Source organism: Hemibagrus wyckioides, linkage group LG13 (assembly GCF_019097595.1).
Source record: "Hemibagrus wyckioides isolate EC202008001 linkage group LG13, SWU_Hwy_1.0, whole genome shotgun sequence".
NCBI classification, from domain to species: Eukaryota; Metazoa; Chordata; class Actinopteri; order Siluriformes; family Bagridae; genus Hemibagrus; species Hemibagrus wyckioides.
Window position 1 is genome coordinate 23,839,783 of NC_080722.1, and position 12,792 is coordinate 23,852,574.

Genomic DNA, 12,792 nt, shown 5'->3' on the forward strand with positions numbered 1-12,792 from the left:
AACAAAGGTGTTTTATTCTGCTTAGAGACTGAGTCACATGTTTTTCCCTTGCTTATGGTACTGAATGTTTTTCTAGTGTATGTTTTCCCATTTCTGAGCACTTACTTTTTAGTTTAGATCATTTTCTAGCACTCAACGTACTATATTTCCTTTTCCTTCTCCTAAATACTAATATATACATCAGGATCCTGGTCTTCGGTTGATTGCTTTAGCTTAAACCCAATTTCAAGACTAAAACAAGAGCTTCATTGGCTCAAGCCATAGGATTTAGTCTTCTGGGTCATTTAGCTCCACATTTGCATTATTAGTCCTGGGAACTGATACCAGATCAGTCAGTATAGTCTGAACACCAATATTTGTCAAAACATGGGGATTTGTAAACCAATATGGCAACCACATGGCTATTAATTTGAGTTTAATATAAAGCTTTACCTTATGACTGGTTCCAGGGATTAAAGTGGAAGGCATGTTTAAAATCTACAGCATTTGGCAGAGCAACTTACTTTTATCTCATTGATCCAACTGAGCAGTTGAATGTCACTCAAGTGAACCGCAGTAGGATTTGATTTTATCAACCCTCTGCTCTGTTCAACATTTGTAATAATAAGCTACCATTTTCGTGGTACTATGCTCAACTTCTAAAGCAGTATGCAAACAGGAAGCTGGGGTGTGGTCATCGACAGGGAAAAGTAAACTTACAGTAGTACTCACAGGAAGTGTGAGTCCAATCAAGCTTAAAAATTTGTCACTGTGCTATTCTATAGTGTATTTCTAAGGATGGTTGGGTCATTTCAAAACACGGCCACTGCCTGCCAATTAGCTTTTAGCAGAGGGTTTGTTTTGTGAATGAAACAAAATAACAAAACAAATCGCTGCTGTAAGCAGAATATATTTACTAGAATATTTCTGTATGTGTAATATACACAATAATTCATTTTTTCTCTAAATATGTTGCTTCTTGAGGCCAAAATAAGTAATATCCTCTGTGTCCTGTTTGACTTTTTGTAATTGTTAATGAACATACAGTGAAACCACAAAAAGACATAAATTCATGAGGGAAATACTATTGCATGCTGTAAGGAACTAGAATTCACACAACTGTACCACAAGTTGTTTCATGCAGCACAAGCTGAAGGTAGTCGTAGCGAGCGGATTTTTCGAGTTACATCAGAATGCCATACCTTCTGAAAAATGTTATGGTCTTGAAATCTACACTTCGAGTTGATCCTTCAGGCCTGCAAAGTATCATCTATCAATCTGTGTTTGAGCAAGTACTGGAGTGGTGTATATGAAGGTGATGGGGAAACCCACCTGGAAATTAAATGACAGGGCAAAGTTAACAGGGAAATGAACACACAGTAGGTTTGAGTTTATTGGGTTTGGAAAGTATTCCAGCGCTTCAGGTTTGTGCATGTGTTCCATAAGTATTTGGAAAATGACACAATTTGCTGTAAGTTTGCCGTTGTTCACCTCCATAACTGAGTTGAAACAAAGCTTTTTGGCATTAACTGAAGTGGATTAACAAAAATGCTGCACTAACCGTTTAGAATTGCAACCATTTTTTACAAGTCCCTTAATTTCTCATTTAGGTAAGTATTCAGACCCTTGGCTAAGACTCTAATTATCTTGATAAAATCAATCCAATTTCTATAACACTTTTCCTACATGGGGTTGGAGGGAATCCTAGGGTCCCTAGGGGTGGGGGATGGGGGTGGGAGCAAACCATTACAAGGCACAACTGCACTCACACACACCCATTCACACACTATAGATAATTTAGAGATGCCAATCAGCCTACAGCATATGTCTTTAGACAGGGGGAGGTAACCAGAGAAGGCAACTCAGAAGAAAAAAACACAAAGACAACATGCAATCGCCATGTACACATGGCAGGGGCAGAAATCAAACCTGCAACCCTGGAAGTGTGGCGCAAACATGCTAACCATTAAGCCACTGTGTCCTCAAAACAAAAAGTCAGTTTAATCAAGTGTAAAACAATAAAGTGTGAAAAATGGAAGGCTCTGAATACTTTCCTAACCCACTCTATATTCATTATTTTGCTCTCAGTACTAGGTTGGACTAATGGACTAGGTTAAAGTAGTGTAGTGGTGGTCACTGGTCGTGGCACGTATGTGTGTGTGTTGGGGGGGGTGATATAGCAGCACGCGTTGGCCTCAGGTACAGCAGGAGGCGGGGCTCGTGCACGCACACAGCGGAGACTGCTCGACTCCCGCGCGCTCGTGCTTTCAGAACAAGCTGTGCAGAGCTCGTGTTAATTAAGCGGTGCAAACCGAGCGCGCGTGCATCTTGTGAACCGCGGAACCGCGACCGTTTCGGATTGCTGGTCGCTCAGCTCGAGGTAATGGTTTTGGTAAACTGTTTTGGTAAAAGGAAATTTTATGCTAATTTTGCAAAACTCTGGAACCAAGTAGTGAAAAATCTTTTGATTCGATAAATGTTCGACTTTTCACTCTCAGATTTCATATTGCAGATTTTCAAAAAAAATAAGGGACTGTCCAGTATAATCACCACCAGAACACGATGTCCTCTCTCCGGTCATCGGTTATGACTCTGCGAATAGTGATCGATTCAAGCTAAAGTGGATGTAAGAAAAAAAGAAGTACATATTTGATTCTGCTCGCGGTCCTTCGACTCATTCTCAGCATGTCCCATGCAGAAGTAGAGGTGTCCGGCCTCGGCTTTCCGAGTTTACCTGTTGATCTGGACGCGGACTGTCTGTCCCGAGTGCCGCCGCTTCGGGCGCACGCGCTCAGCGCGAGGAGGAACTCGTACGTGCTTCACAAACTGGAGCTCGAGCCACAGTTTTTCAGCGCGCCATCATGGTCCGACGAAAATGTCTTAGCCGAAAGACAGACGGAGGAATCAAAAGCCGTCGATACTCCTCCGTCTTCGGCGTCTCCGCAGTCCTCACCATCCAAAGCGCAGTGGGACGGTGCGGTTCCGGTGGCTGTGGCGCACGGCGCGAGCTCGGATTCGGACACCGAGCCCACGAAAAGCAACCCAAAGTTGATCAAAAGACTCGACAGCCGATGGGAGCAAGAGGAGAAGGAGGATGTGGAGACCAAAGCCGTGGCTACATCTCCCGATGGCCGATACCTGAAGTTTAACGTGGAGATCGGCAGAGGCTCGTTTAAGACCGTCTATAAAGGTTTGGACACGGAGACCACAGTGGAGGTGGCATGGTGCGAGCTGCAGGTAAACATCACTTTTCTTATATTCAATTAATTCTGCGACTATTACGAGTAAAAGGGTGTTATGAAAGTGTTAAACACAGGTGATAGCAAGCGATGAAGGTGAATTTGGTGTGCACCTGCCATTAGGAGGATCCTAAAACAAGGCAAGTTATTCCAGTTGCTCCATTTCCATAAATACTCTTAAATTACTAATACTTATGCGTAACACCTAATATCTATACATTTCATTTTAAAAAATATACGTTTAATATATATATTTTATCTAGAAAATAATGTACAAATATATTGCTTTGAAATTAGATAAAATTAGATATAATTACATTAATATTAATATTATATTATATTAATATTAATCTAATTAATTATGAATTACTATAATATTAGTATTTATATTCAGCCAACAGTGACATCCGTTTCACACTCTTCTGTATTCCCAACCCTGATTTTATTTGGCTCAGAAAACGTGCAGAAAATGTGCATTTCTTTTCCAGCTTCATTACCTGTTTTGGCTTCCTGATATGACATCTTAAACTCACGTGTGTTGTAGAGTAAATGCTGGAGTTAATCTTGTTGAATAAAGTCCCTCTTTCCCCATCTGTCTCTATCTCTCCCTCCACTGCCTGATTGCTCTTTCTCTGAATTTTAAAGACACTTAGCTGACAGATTGCAGAGAGCCTGCCAGTTTCTCTCAGTGAAAGACAATCTGTAGTACTAGACTTGACAAGATTCACACTTAGGACACTGAATGTTATTTTTAAGCTTATGTAATTTGCTGCTTATTTATATCTTACTCCAATGTCACATGTATTGACAAATTGATTATAAAATTGACATTATCTCAAGAAAGTGATGGTTACAGCACTTAGGTTAGAAGTGGGTAATAATGATGATTTCTCTAAAGAATACACTCAATATTATTAGTCAATATAACTCAATATAACAGTAAAGCTAGGACTGAAATGAAGTCAGCTTTCCCTTATTTGGCGGTGGCCTCAAATACATCACGCTTGTTCCTCTATACCCTCAGTAAGCAAGCAACCGATGTCATTTCTGCTGCAGTAGTAGGAAGCTTGCCAAAGCTGGTTTAATGGTTAAACATTTGGTCTCAGTTCAAAAGAGGCTTGAGTCCTGCTAAAAGTCCTAATCAGCTCTAATAGGATTAAAGACGTCTGCTGCTGCTACTGAGACTTCAGCCTGCTTTCGATGACATCACCATAACAGTGAGTTGTATGTGGTCAGTCACTGGTCTGGGCTTATCTTCTGTGCCTCTGTGAGTTTCCACATGATCATACACCCTCTCAAACATGCCTTCCCCCTCGAGGAGACCGATGACTCTTCTGATATGTGAACTGATGTTGTGCTGCTTGTCATAACTGGAGCTGAAACCTCAGAAAATATTATGATTTCTCCATTTCAGTTAGAAAATGGAACAGTTTTGTTACTTGTGTGTCCTGGTCATCTGATTTTGGTCTGTGTATGCCCAGGATGTTTTCCTGGGTGAACCTGCCAATGTTATACTAAATTCCTGCAAACAACCTGATGACAGCATGCAGTGGAATTTAAAGGCACACAGAGAGGGTCTGTGTAACAGCACACTTTTAAACTAGTTATGTGATCAGTTGCTTTTTATTTTCAGTCACTGAATGCTGTTGTCACAAGCCAGACTTATAATTAGTGCTAGAGACTTTTAATACTTTTGCCATTAACATATAGTCAGGTTACTCGTAACAGTTTATTCGAGTGGCAGTTTATTGTGACGTTGTTAGAGATAGAGAGGATCACATTGGTGTCAATAAATTCAAATTAAAATTGTTATTGAAATACTAAAATGTTTCTAAGAATCTCAAACTGTAAATGCAGATTCATCTCTAAAGTTCTACATGGATCACTAATACATCTGTATACATCTGTGGTAGCTTAGTGGCTAAGACGTTGGACTACTGACCGGAAGGTTGTAAGGGCCACCAAGCTGTCACTGCTGGGCAAGGCCTTTAACCCTCAGTTGCTCAGTTGCATAAAAATGGAATAAAATGTCAGAAATGTAAATGCATACAGAACAGTTGTTTGGATTTGTGCGAGTGAACAATTGGTGGCTTCAGAAAAACTGTGTATTATGTGTACTGTGCACAGAGTATCTTTAGTGTGACTACTTTAGAGTAGTCTGATGACGGCCATAGCATATTCAATGCACTGCTAGTTATAATCAACCCAACGAATCATTTCAGTGTTAGCTGCGTCAACCGTGAATTAGTAGAACATAACCACTGTTATGTGCTGAACAGTATTTGGCATTGGCCATGGAACACCGAACACGTCATTAATGTCCATGGTCTATTGCGTTGCTGGCCAGTTATGAATCTAATCATTCAAAGCAGATGTTGCCAAATCACCTCTGGTTCTCTCCATCCCTATAATAGTGACAATTACAGAACAATTGTACATTTATTCAGAGACAGAAGGCATCATATATGATTGAGAAATTTGTCCCTTCTACAGTTGCGTCGACTTGTTTTGCAGTTTTGCATCTAGGACAAGTATTCTTTCACCAACCAAGTTCCCCTAAAATCAACTCATTAGTCAGCAAATCTACAAATCGCAAATTTGTGGATTAAATGAATAGCAGGGCAAACTAACCAGAGAGAATGCAGTTATAAGATGTAACAGCATTCCTTTGTTGGTTTTCTTTTGTGCTTTGTTTTTTTTATTCTATTCACTTCAGTTCAATTCATCTCCATCCCCTATTGTGCTTTTAAGAATAGAACTTGTCACAAAGCAGCTGTACGGAAAAACAGATGTAGATTTATGTCCCTAATGAACAAACCAGAAAATAAGATGCACGGAAATATGGAAAAAACCTTGGAAGGAACCAGACTCAAAAGACTCTTCTGTGTGACAACCGATAGTTGGATTATAAATAAATACTCTTTTACATTATATGCTATAGAATCATAAGGTATTAAGTGAGTAGAAAGCATGTACACCGTAAGTATATTGTTAATAAGAGTCCTGGGACTGCTCAGAAGAGACGTTTTGTACGAATACGGCAGCAGTTGTTATGGTTAAATCTACATCCAGGAAATTAGCCCTGAAAAAAACCCACACAAAATAGACAACAGTTGTGTTGTGCTATTCTTGAATACAGCTGGACCCTCATATGATAAGAGGAAGTGGGCATGTGGTGTGGTCATAGAGTATTGATCTCATTCTCAAGGTCTTAATGCTTAATTCATATCTGTTAGTCATGGATATTGCTTCTTGACCATCTTTTCTCGAATTGACCCTGTTGAACATTTGTAATAAACAGTTCAGAACAACACAGGGGCGTAAAAATGTGAGATTTGAGGAAAATGTGTCTTTACATCGTACAATATACTTGTACAAAACTTTAGTTTCCTGACAGCTGGTGTGCACTCCCACCCAACGCTGACTGGTGCTTAAAAACGTGCCTGCAGTCTTATCAGAAGCTGCCGTATTTTAGATAAGTAGCGGCTATACTTTTCTGTGGAAGAGGAGGGGGTTTCTTTCATAATTCTGTAGCATAACCACTGAAACCTCCCAGTCACGTCACACAGCACTGTTTGTTTGTTTGCTTGTGTATAGACTGTATAAACTGTACTGACTGTTCAGACTTTTGGATAAGATAAGATAAGCGCAACATCATGAAATTCAAATACGACAAAAACTATTACTTTTTTTTTTTTTTCATTTTGTTAAGTATAGGTGTGTTGGATAAGTAGTCATACATGCAAGGATATTTTTATATTCAGAATAACATAGCTGATTACAATGAAAACATGATTTAAAGCCCAGGTTTCTAAGGCAGCATGGTGGCAGCAGTCATGCCGCTGCTTCACAGCTCCAGGATCCCTGATTCAATTTTGATCTTAGGATACTGTCTGTATGTTTGAACAGGTTTCCTCCTGGTTCCCAAGTTTCCTCACACCTTTTTAAAACATGCTGATGGATTTTTGATGCTAAATTGCCTCTGGGTGAGAATCAGGATGTTTTCCCACCCTGTACCACAGTTCCTGGGTTAAGCTATGATCCACTATGACTTTGAATGGGATTAAGTGTTCACTGAAGATTGTGAAATTGTCCTAACGGATCAATACATAATCCAGAATCTGGAGGGACACTTAACTGCTTGAGGGCCAGTGAAGCAATGAGGGAGTTTCTTGTAGAGAACAAAGATTTTGACTATTTGGATTCCAAACTTTTTGAGTCAGATGAAGTGCTGCCAACGTCTGACCATTGGCCTATTGTGCTTTCATGCATTTCTCTCTGCTGCCTTGCCTGTTAATATGGACTGAGTCATTCTGATTACTTACTGAAAGCATGACACAAAATATCAATGAATCCTAAGGGAATAAACAAAGCCTTTCCAAATTGGACATGAATTAAGGTATTGATATTTGTGGTCTGAAGTTTTTTTTTTTTGTATAAAACTTGTTCAGCTAACTTGCATTTATGTGTATTTATTTATTTGGCAGGTATTTCTGTACAAATCGACTTAGAGCTGAGGAAAAACCCAAACAAAGAGCTGAAGATTTAAGGTTTTGCTCAACAGTTGCTCTCTAGCAGCCCTGACATTTGAACTAAGAATTATTGTGCTACCAATACTTTATGGTGATAAGTACTTGGGAATTTTTTTTTGTTGTTTTCCTCCCTGAAGCATTGAGAATACTGTACTGAGGCATTTAAACTTCTGAACTGGGGCATTTAGAGTACTAAAATGCAGCATTTAATGTACTAAACCGAGGAATTTAGAATACTTAACTGAATGATTTAGAGTACTGAACTGAGGCATTTAGAGTTCTGAACTGAATGATTTAGAGTACTGAACTGAGGCATTTAGAGTTCTGAACTGAATGATTTAGAGTACTGAACTGAGGCGTTTAGAATTCTGAACTGAATGATTTAGAGTACTGAACTGAGGCGTTTAGAATTCTGAACTGAATGATTTAGAGTACTGAACTGAGGTGTTTAGAATTCTGAACTGAATGATTTAGAGTACTGAACTGAGGCGTTTAGAGTTCTGAACTGAATGATTTAGAGTACTGAACTGAGGTGTTTAGAATTCTGAACTGAATGATTTAGAGTACTGAACTGAGGTGTTTAGAATTCTGAACTGAATGATTTAGAGTACTGAACTGAGGCGTTTAGAATTCTGAACTGAATGATTTAGAGTACTGAACTGAGGTATTTAAAATTCTGAATTGATGCAGTACTGAATATACTGAGTACTGAATGCCTTTAGAGTATTGATTTAAGTACTCATTTAGAGTACTGCCGTTTAAAATACTGAACTGTAGTCTTTCAATTGCAAGTCTTTCAGTGATCTGGATCGTGCCTAGGCTTCTTTCCATCGTCCAGTATTTGCATTTATGTGTTATGACTTGCTCTTCATCTCATGTAAACTAGATACGCTGTTTTTTTTTTTTTTTTACATCCATGCAGTTGCCTTTTCTACTAACTGTCCTAAAATGCTAACTGACATGCTTTGTTATCATTTTTCCCTTATTATATCATATGGTTAGTGGAATTTTGGCTGTAATTAGTGCCAGATGTGTCCTAAATAACGTCGGTATTCTCCCTGAAAATCCCGTTATTGCAACCTGGTTTAACCTAACACATCCAGGACACATGCAGAGCACACACACACTCTGCTACAATTCTGTCTCCCAATAATGTGTGTAAAGGAATAGAAAGAAACTGTTTCCATTTTGCCATACAGCTTATAGGACTGTATTCAATATCGGCTGTAAGTTGGAAAATTAAGTCGGCGACTCAAGTCCAAAAGTTACGTCAATACTCATTACTCATGTTCAGAGTAGGGTTACACAGTTAATTTTGAGGGAGTCTCATTCAGATCATTAAAATTACCAGTGTGTTTATTGCCAGAGTTTTTTTTTTTTGACTGAAAGCACCTGAGACAGTTCTTAATAGCGTCTATACCACCACCTTTAAACACAAGCACTTGACTTTAAGCTTGAAAACAACTGCAATATAGAAAATACACACTGAAGGAACAGATGATGTTTGTTTACTTTGCTGTCCAAATAAATACAATGTGAGTTCTATCCTTATTAGCTTATGGAAAGCACTCGATCCAACACATACTATTATTCTGGATTTTATTTTTTACATTGTGCACTAACAGTTAATTGTGCTCACAAATTAAAGAACCATGAGATACTAAATAAAGGTAATGACATCATAATCTGTGCAAGGGATGCAGGCTATTTTGTTGTGGTTTTAATTCTCTATTTTGATTTGTGTAATATTTACTGTTATTATTATATAATTGCTCTCAGAAGTAAAGAAAATGTGCTGTGGTTTAAATAACCAACTGAAATTTACTTACAGAGCCTTTGAGTGTATTTAGCCCATGATATACATGATAGCATGGCATATTGTGGTTAAATCAGATTGTCAGACAGTGGCTGTGGATGTAATGCTTCTCCTCACTTGAGCCAATAGCACTCAAGATAAATGAGCTTGAGTTCAAGGCCAGAATCACTCATAATAGAGACACGCCTCTGTTTTGGGAAAACCTACCTAATGTGTAACTATTGCGTAACTTATAAATAGTTACAGCTGAGGTCCGAATGCCAGGGTTCACACTTTCTGTATTAAATCCTCACTATTACTGAAACTAAGAGAGGTGCTACTGATTTGCCTATCATGGTTCTATCACGACTTTTTGTAAATGCAATCACAAAATAGCCAAAATGGTCGCCACAACTGGATTGCAAACTGTAATTCCACTAATAATAAAAAAAGAGACTAAGACTAAGAAAGAAATATGCTAGTGATTTAACCTAATATTTATACCAGTTAATAGTAAAAATATATTAAAATATCCCTCACTTAAAGCAGAGCAGCCAGCAGGTGACAACTCATTCTCTGTGATCAATACTACAAACGTCTTTCCTAAATCCTCTGCCAAGTTTTTGTTTAGAAGTTGCCATTGGCAAAACTGATTTCCCCTCTGTTTGGGATTTACATCCATCTCTACTTGTCATAACCTCACCCTAGCTCAAGCAAGAGAAGTCTCATTGTATTATTTGTCCTCTGGCAAAGCGAGCTCTACAATCACTTAAAAAACTAAAACTTTTTCAAAACCTTTTTGTTAAAGTTCTGCCTCGCTGTCAGAACTGTCTTTGCATTTTTTAGGATTTGATCTCTCCGTCCATTTCACGTGCAAATCTCTTGTTATTCATTTTTTTCCAGATAATTAAAACAATAGATATTTTGTTTTGTTTTTTGTTTTGTTTTGTTTTGTTTTGTTTTGTTTTGTTTTGTTTTGTTTTGTTTTGTTTTGTTTTGTTTTGTTTTGTTTTGTTTTGTTTTGTTTTGTTTTGTTTTGTTTTGTTTTGTTTTGTTTTGTACATATTCATTTGTTCTGCTTTCAGCTAAAAACAGTGAAATTAGTAAATTTAATGAAACAGTGAAGTTTGATTTGAAAGGTGAGACAATTAATGTTTGCATGCACTACTTCTCATTATAACAAGTTCAGTTAGAGGTCAGTTATGATGAGCGGTCCAAGCTTTCGGTGTGAATTATAAATGCGTGTTTCATTAATAGGTCACTTTACCCCAAATTATTAGTGTTATCTGTGTTTATACATTCTTTCCTATGATTAAATACCTTATCCTGGTCACATGGACCTAGGGCCTATCCCTGGAAAGTGGATGTAAGGTGAGAAAACACCCTGAAAGGGCACCTGTACACGCACACTCATACACACACATTCACACACTCATTCACACCCTCTCTGCTTTGTCCTCAGTATCAAAAAACATGCTACTAGGCTGAGAGTGTGTGTGTGTGCAAATGGCCATATTATGAACTGGTGTCCTGTCTGATTTGACTGGTTCTCATGCCTTATGCCCGGTTTTGCCAAGCTCTGAAACTCTTCTCTGCATAAATGAATGAATGAATGAATGAATGAATGAATATTTCAGGAAACTGATATTTAAGTAGTTAAATGCAATTTTGACACTCAGTGTATCTCGGTTCTGTTTTATTACACAACCCCACTTACAGAGTCAGCCAGTTGCTGCCTTTTCCTCTGCCTTTCACCCTTCATTGTCAGATATTAAAATAGCACCATTATCAGTGCTGGAATGAATATCCACGCTGCAGCCACATGGGTTTTTCTTTTTCACACTGTTATTCTGGGGTTGGTGTGTTCTTGTTAATAACCACGGAGAAGTAAAAATCACGAGGAATTTTAGCTACTCGTGTCAAACCACAGTGTTGCCGTAATAGAGAAAATTAAGAAGGAAAACTTGGATGGTTTTTCAGCTCCCAAGTTCGCTTATATTCCCTCAGCCAAGAATTCTGCACTTAGTGTCGAGTGATTTCTGCCCACAATCCTCCTACACAGTCATGTGTATTTTCATTCTTTATATGACACGAAAATACATGCATGCATGGTTCCATGAATAATTCCCCTCAAACCCCATCACCTTCCTCCTGGAACACTTTGTGAAACTCTGGCCCCCGGGCACTCATGTGCGTACATACTTAGATAAGAGCAGCAGCTATAAGTGGTCCTCTTAGGCGACACAGAGGATAATTGCTAGTGTGTTTGAGGAAAAAGTTTGCAGACTCAAACCAAACTGTGCAGTCTGTGCATGCACCCCTGCTGTCTTTTGATTACATAGTAAATTATTATTTTTTAAAAACCTGTTGTCCTATTGCCCTCATGTTTCTGTTCGTGTATTAGAGTTTTCTTATTCCATTCCATTTCTTCCTTCCTTCCTTCCTTCCTTCCTTCCTTCCTTCCTTCCTTCCTTCCTTCCTTCCTTTCTCTTTCTTTCTTTCTTTCTTTCTTTCTTTCTTTCTTTCTTTCTTTCTTTCCTTCCTTCCTTCCTTCCTTCCTTCCTTCCTTCCTTCCTTTTTCTTTCTTTCTTTCTTTCTTTCTTTCTTTCTTTCTTTCTTTCTTTCTTTCCTTCCTTCCTTCCTTCCTTCCTTCCTTCCTTCCTTCCTTCCACCCTCCCTCCCTTCCTCCCTCCCTGCCTAGCTTCCTTCCTTCCTTCCTTCCTTCCTTGCTTCCTCTGTCCTTTTACCCTCGTGTTATGTTCACTCTGGACCCAATGTACTGTTCAGGTCAAATTGACATTATTGTGGTTTTAAAAACACTACAGAAATAATAATAATAATAATAATAATAATAAAAGCCCTTTACACATATGGTCTTTATCTCAATCCTAAACATTATAGATAACATCTGAGATTAATGTTTGCAGTCACTAGATCACATTTAACAATGAATGTTTTTGTGATAAAGTTTTTGTTATAAAGTTATAATTTGTGTAACAAAGATCATGGTGGCAGAAAATGATGTTACAGTTAATGTTTATTATTTTGAACTGATCAAATAAAGGTGATGAACAACAATAGAAGCATGAGAAATAAAAGATTATCACAGTCACTGGCTCAGAAACACAGCTCTCAGAATTGCATCTGCAAACGCAAAACACTTTTAGTAAAAATCTAAAAAATAGTCAATTTGACCTTGACAACACACAAGGCTTAAACTTACTTGAAACTCCTTTTAAACTGATTT

At 38.3% G+C, this 12,792-nt stretch overlaps 1 protein-coding gene across 4 annotated transcripts in view; it reads left to right on the forward strand.

Moving 5' to 3' along the window:
- The first annotated feature begins 2,202 nt into the window (after window positions 1-2,202).
- Window positions 2,203-12,792, forward strand: part of wnk4a (WNK lysine deficient protein kinase 4a) — a 47,834-nt gene continuing 37,244 nt past the window's right edge. Inside the window, exons 1-2 of one of the 4 annotated variants that reach the window (XM_058406911.1) lie at window positions 2,203-2,359; window positions 2,492-3,216. In XM_058406911.1, the coding sequence (XP_058262894.1) occupies window positions 2,665-3,216 (552 nt within the window). In that variant the 5' untranslated portion in view covers window positions 2,203-2,359; window positions 2,492-2,664. The other 3 variants (XM_058406913.1, XM_058406912.1, XM_058406914.1) reach the window with 3 other exon arrangements.